This window comes from Rhagoletis pomonella, unplaced genomic scaffold, assembly GCF_013731165.1.
Source record: "Rhagoletis pomonella isolate Grant_MI unplaced genomic scaffold, Rhpom_1.0 Rhpom_scaffold_00002, whole genome shotgun sequence".
NCBI classification, from domain to species: domain Eukaryota; kingdom Metazoa; phylum Arthropoda; class Insecta; order Diptera; family Tephritidae; genus Rhagoletis; species Rhagoletis pomonella.
In genome coordinates this window covers 96541793-96546976 of record NW_023458556.1, presented here as the reverse complement: position 1 = coordinate 96546976, position 5184 = coordinate 96541793, and the positions used below count along the sequence as shown (strand labels likewise).

At 32.8% G+C, this 5184-nt stretch overlaps 1 protein-coding gene across 2 annotated transcripts in view; it reads left to right on the top strand.

Annotated features, from left to right (window-relative positions):
- LOC118734221 overlaps positions 1-1676 on the top strand; it is a 10821-nt gene extending 9145 nt beyond the window's left edge. For both annotated transcript variants that reach the window (XM_036463944.1, XM_036463943.1), the window contains one exon: positions 1565-1676. In XM_036463944.1, coding sequence (XP_036319837.1) covers positions 1565-1608 — 44 coding nt within the window. In that variant the 3' untranslated portion in view covers positions 1609-1676. The remainder of the gene's footprint in view (positions 1-1564) is intronic.
- Positions 1677-5184: the final 3508 nt, after the last annotated feature.

The window sequence follows — 5184 nt, the reverse complement described above, 5'->3', positions numbered from 1 at the left end:
AAAGGAGAAAACTAATAAGTTAAAATCATGCGACTAAATCTGAAAAGGAAATTATAACTGGTATATTCACAGCGAAGCGAATCCAGGGTTTGACAAGACTTAGATCTTATCGAGTTATACAATACAAAAGTTCGATTAACGAAATAATGAATAAAACTTGACTTCGGTCAGCTCCCACTGCAAAAGCTTCGAATTAGATTCCTGTTTAATTATGTCGATTCAAGCAGTCACTGTAAATATTTATCATAATTTTTACATACATATGTATGCCATCGCATTGTAAGCTTTCATGTATGCATGAAGGAATTTTGCGCATTAAACGTTGTGACAGATATATTATATACGATTTTTATACCTTCAGTGACAACGAACTGGTATTATAACTTTGGTCCCATACTCGTATGTATCAGAAGAAGAAGAGATAGACCCACGAAAGAACAAAGCAAAATGATCAGAGCGTCGAGCAATCTTGTTCCTCAGTTTTCAAAATACGTATGCAGCTAAAATCATGAAATTGTTTGAGCTATTTAATTATGGATCATACAAGACCTACTGCGAAAATCATTTAGATCGGTGCTTTATATGGTATATCTTCCATACCACCGATTGTTCAGTTATGAGTTATTGTTATATAATTCCTCTATCTATGTACAGCGACGAACAAAGTATTGACACAGAGAATTTTTCGCAATGTATGCAAAGTTTTTTATTCATATTTCTCTCGTTAACTTTTTATAAAAATATAGTTCACACTACAACAAAAAAAAACATAAAAATGACATCTCTAAACTTTGTGGAAAACTGAGGAAAATTCAATACATTTGCATACTAATTTGCAACTTTCTAATCACGATATTCACGCAGTTTCTTCCATACAAAGCATGTTCGACAATTTATTTTTTTCTTTTGTTTGGAAGAAAATAATCCCGGCTGCAAAAAAAAATCCAAAAATTAATGCTATTTTTTGCAACTTTAAACTTGCACTTTGTTGTGCTAAAATTGAATAGGCTATAAAACTGCATAAGTACTTAGATTTTTTCTGTTTAGAAAGTTGCAAATTTATTGAATTGACCAGAGTTTTGCACAAGGTTTAGAAATTTTATTTTTGTTTTTGCATGAACTAAATTTATATAAAAAGTCAGCGAAAAAAATATAATAAAAAACTTTGCATACATTGCGAAAAATTCTCTGTGCCAATAATTTTGCTTCGTAATTAGGATTTTTCTGATTAGAAAGATGCATTTATTGCATTTTCCTGAGCTTTGCACAAGGTTTAGAAATTTCATTTTTGTTTTTGCATGAACTAAATTTTTATAAAAAATCAGCGAAAAGAAATTATAATAAAAAACTTTGCATACATTGCGAAAAATTCTCTCTGCGAACAATTTTGTTAGCTCCCAAAAAACTTTAAAATGCAGTAATAGATGAAAAAAAATGTATTGATGTTCATGACAGGCATAGCCGAAAACAGTACTGTCCTAACTTGTGTAAATATGATTTAGTATGTAATTGTAACTAATAGTTCTGGCACTACATTTAATAATTTTTATATATATATTTTCAGGCAGCGAAATTGACAAAATATGCGAAATATCAAAAGCTATGTGATTTTATATTTGCGGTATTTACTATTGTATGGATTGTAACAAGACTTGGTTTCTACCCCCGTATTATTTATAGGTAAGTTTAATTCAAATACGTACAAAGTTTTCGCAAGAGAAAAACCTAATTAATAGTTTTCATTTCTTCATCTTGCGAATAGTAGATAAATATTTAGTAAACACTATATAGTATGTACACTTAACACCAAAAGTCTGCATACACCATTCCTTTTTTAAATATTCATAATATATTGGAAGCTTTTTTGTTATTTTTTTTATAAAAATATGGATTATGCTTAACACAAAATTATATAAACCAAGGTTTCAAGCTTTATACAAAATTAAGGAAAATTCAATTTCATCACAATTTTAAACTTTTCAATCAGAGCTTTTAAGTACGCAGTTTTATAGCCCATTCAATTTTAGTGTAATAATGTGTAACAAATTATTTTTCTGACGGTTTTACACATTTTCCTCCATACAAAGCTTTTCCAAACCAAGTCGCTAACATCGATATTTCTTGAGAAATTGGGCTTTGAAGATTGGGTAGTGTGGAATTATCATGGACTATTGAGCTTAATTGTAGAAATTTTTTATCAATTGCAAAGCCCAATATCTCAAGAAATATGTAGAAATTGATTTCCTACAAGTTTGCTATTTACATTTCTTCTGTAGCTGGGTTTAGTTACGCCGCAATGGACACTTTTGAAGAGCATTCAATTCTGAAGGAACCCTATCTTTGACCAAGATTATGCCATAAAATGCCTCTGAGCTGTAGAATTTTAAAGAAAAAAATCTAAGTTTACGTGTATTTTAAACGGGAAATGTTTGCACGCTTTGGTCGAGCACATTATGGGTGGTATTATCACTTGCTAAGCGAATAAATTTGGCGAAGCGAACAGTTTGGGTAAGCGGATTGTTTGGCGAACGCAACTATATATGTACATATACTTAAAAGTGTTCGCTTTTACCGGGCTCAATTTTTCAGGGCATTTTTTTAAGTATTTGCCACACAATTTCGAAGTGGGAGTTAAAAAATCATGTTCACATTATCGTAATTTACGGTTCATTTATAATTTATAAGCAAATCATGCTGAAGTCAAGTAATTTCGCGTTGTAAAATCCGTCAATAAATTAAATAGAAATGAGATAATTTATCATAAATCAAGAACTAAATGAAGAAAATAAATGAAATTAAAAAAAAAAAACTTTTTAATATATCAAATAAATGGACAAAAATTTGAAAATAATATATCTCAGTCCCATAGAATTTGTTTTGATAACTTTTGATTTTAAAATTTTAGCAAAAGTCATTATAAATAATTGATGAGATTGAAAACGAAAAATGTGGAGCGCATGCAATACAAAGCATTAGATTTAATTGACAATAGTCAAACTACATAACATAGACCTAAAATTTCTACAGAGAAAGTACAAATTTGAGATCGATTTTAAGCGGTCCTTATTCATAAACCCACATACATACTGTAACGACAGCCTATGTAATCGGTGGCAAGTAACTGCTGCAAAAAATATCCCCACTCAAATATCCCCCCACACAAATGCCCATTTGTACCTCAACGATGTACCCAAACATGTTGCGCAACATGTGTGAGAAGGCGCACTGCCAGGAATGACTCTCTGCGTGTGTGTAGGTGCATATGCTAAGGTGTAGATTTGAATTATGTGTTTGTATGCGTGGATCTGAGTGAAAGTTTGAGATATGTTCCACACGCAAATGCATCGGGGCACGATCGCTTGGTCGGCTAACAGGAAGATTCAAATGGGAAAGTGTCTTTTAAGTGAAAAGTAGTGCAAGGGAAAGTTCCGCATCGAATACGGTTTATTTTGATCAGTGGCAAAAAGGAATAAAGCAAGTTGTGCCCCGTTTAACCGGGACCATTAATTCCCGCTGCAGATCCCGCTACCAGAAGGTGAGTCAGCTAAAGACACCTAAGCCTAGTATATGCATGTATGTAACTGGGTGTGTCACCTTTTTATACCCGAGCGCACTTGTTCACAAGGGTATTATAACTTTGTTCACATAACGGTTGTTTGTAACAGGCAAAACGAATCGAGATAGATATAGACAAATGTATACATAAATGATCAGAATGAAAAGAGAAATCGATTAAGCGGTGACTGTCTGTCCGTGCGTCCGTCCGTCTGTGCACACGATAACTCGAGTAAAAATTGAGATATCTTAACGAAACTTGGTAAGTGCACTTCTTTTGGGCATAGGACGGATGGTATTGAAAATGGGCGAAATCGGACAATAACCACGCCTACCTCCCATATAACGGTAATTTTCAGAAATACGAAAACTGCGATATTTTAGTAACTACTGAAGACAATTCACTCGAAATTGATATTTTCAATGATTGTTAGACGAAAAATAAGAATATTAAAATTTTTTGGAAAATGGGCGTAGCCACGCCCACTTATGGTTACATGTATATATCTTGGTAACCGCTGCACCGAATTCTTCCAATCTTGGCACAGTTGTTGGCCCTGGTACAGCATACCAAACGGCTGAAAATTTTTAAAATCGGACAATAACCACGCCCACATCCCATATAACGGTAATTTAGAGAAATACGAAATCCTCGATAAATCATTAAATATTAAAGCTAATTTATTCGAAATTGATGGTTGCAACAATTCTTTACCAAGACGTTTACGTTTATGATAAAATTTTGGAAAATGGGTGTGGCACCGCCCACTCATGATCACATATATGTATCTCGCTAACCGTTCTAGCAATTTGTACCAAACTCGGTATGGTTATTGTGCTTGCCACATAAAAGCAAACCGTTGAAAATTGTTGAAATCGGACTAAAATTTCGGCCGCTTTTCATATAACGGTAAATTTCAGAAATGCTTGAAATTTCAATATTTCCTAATTGAAGGACGCTAATTTACTTAATATTTATACACCCCGGCTTATCATGTAGCGGTAGCTTTCGGAAAGGTGGAAAACATATATTTAATACTTGCGCCGGGTATTTAATGTTCGGCTCCGCCCGAACTTAGACTTTCTTACTTGTTTTTAATAAATGTGTACAAAACTCGGGACAACTAAACACAATTTCAATTAGACCCAAGTGAAAAATAATGATGAATCGGTAAACGCTGACTGAAAACCAACTTAAAATCAGTATAAACTATAAATTTAAAGTGAAATAAAATAAATTAATATAAAATTAAAATGTCTTAAATAGCAAAAAAAACTAGGCTTAAAATAATTTTTTGCGAAATTAATTGTTGTAAAATGACATGAAAAGTGAATTAAAGAGAATGTGCTGTAAACCTTTGTATGTAATTACGAAATTAAAATAAATTACCTGTAGCCTAATTAAAGAAATAAGCCAAATAAGCGAATGTCACCAAGCACATAAACACACACATAAATATAGACAGACATGCATAGAACTAAACAACCCAGTGGGAAAACGTAATGGATTGTGATCGAAAGAAAAAAAACAGTAAAACAGCCGTTTTCGCATTCGATAATGCATTACTTTTTCCACTGCGACGACCTAAGAAAAGTGGGGCATTCGATTTGGCATTACCAGTAATGCAA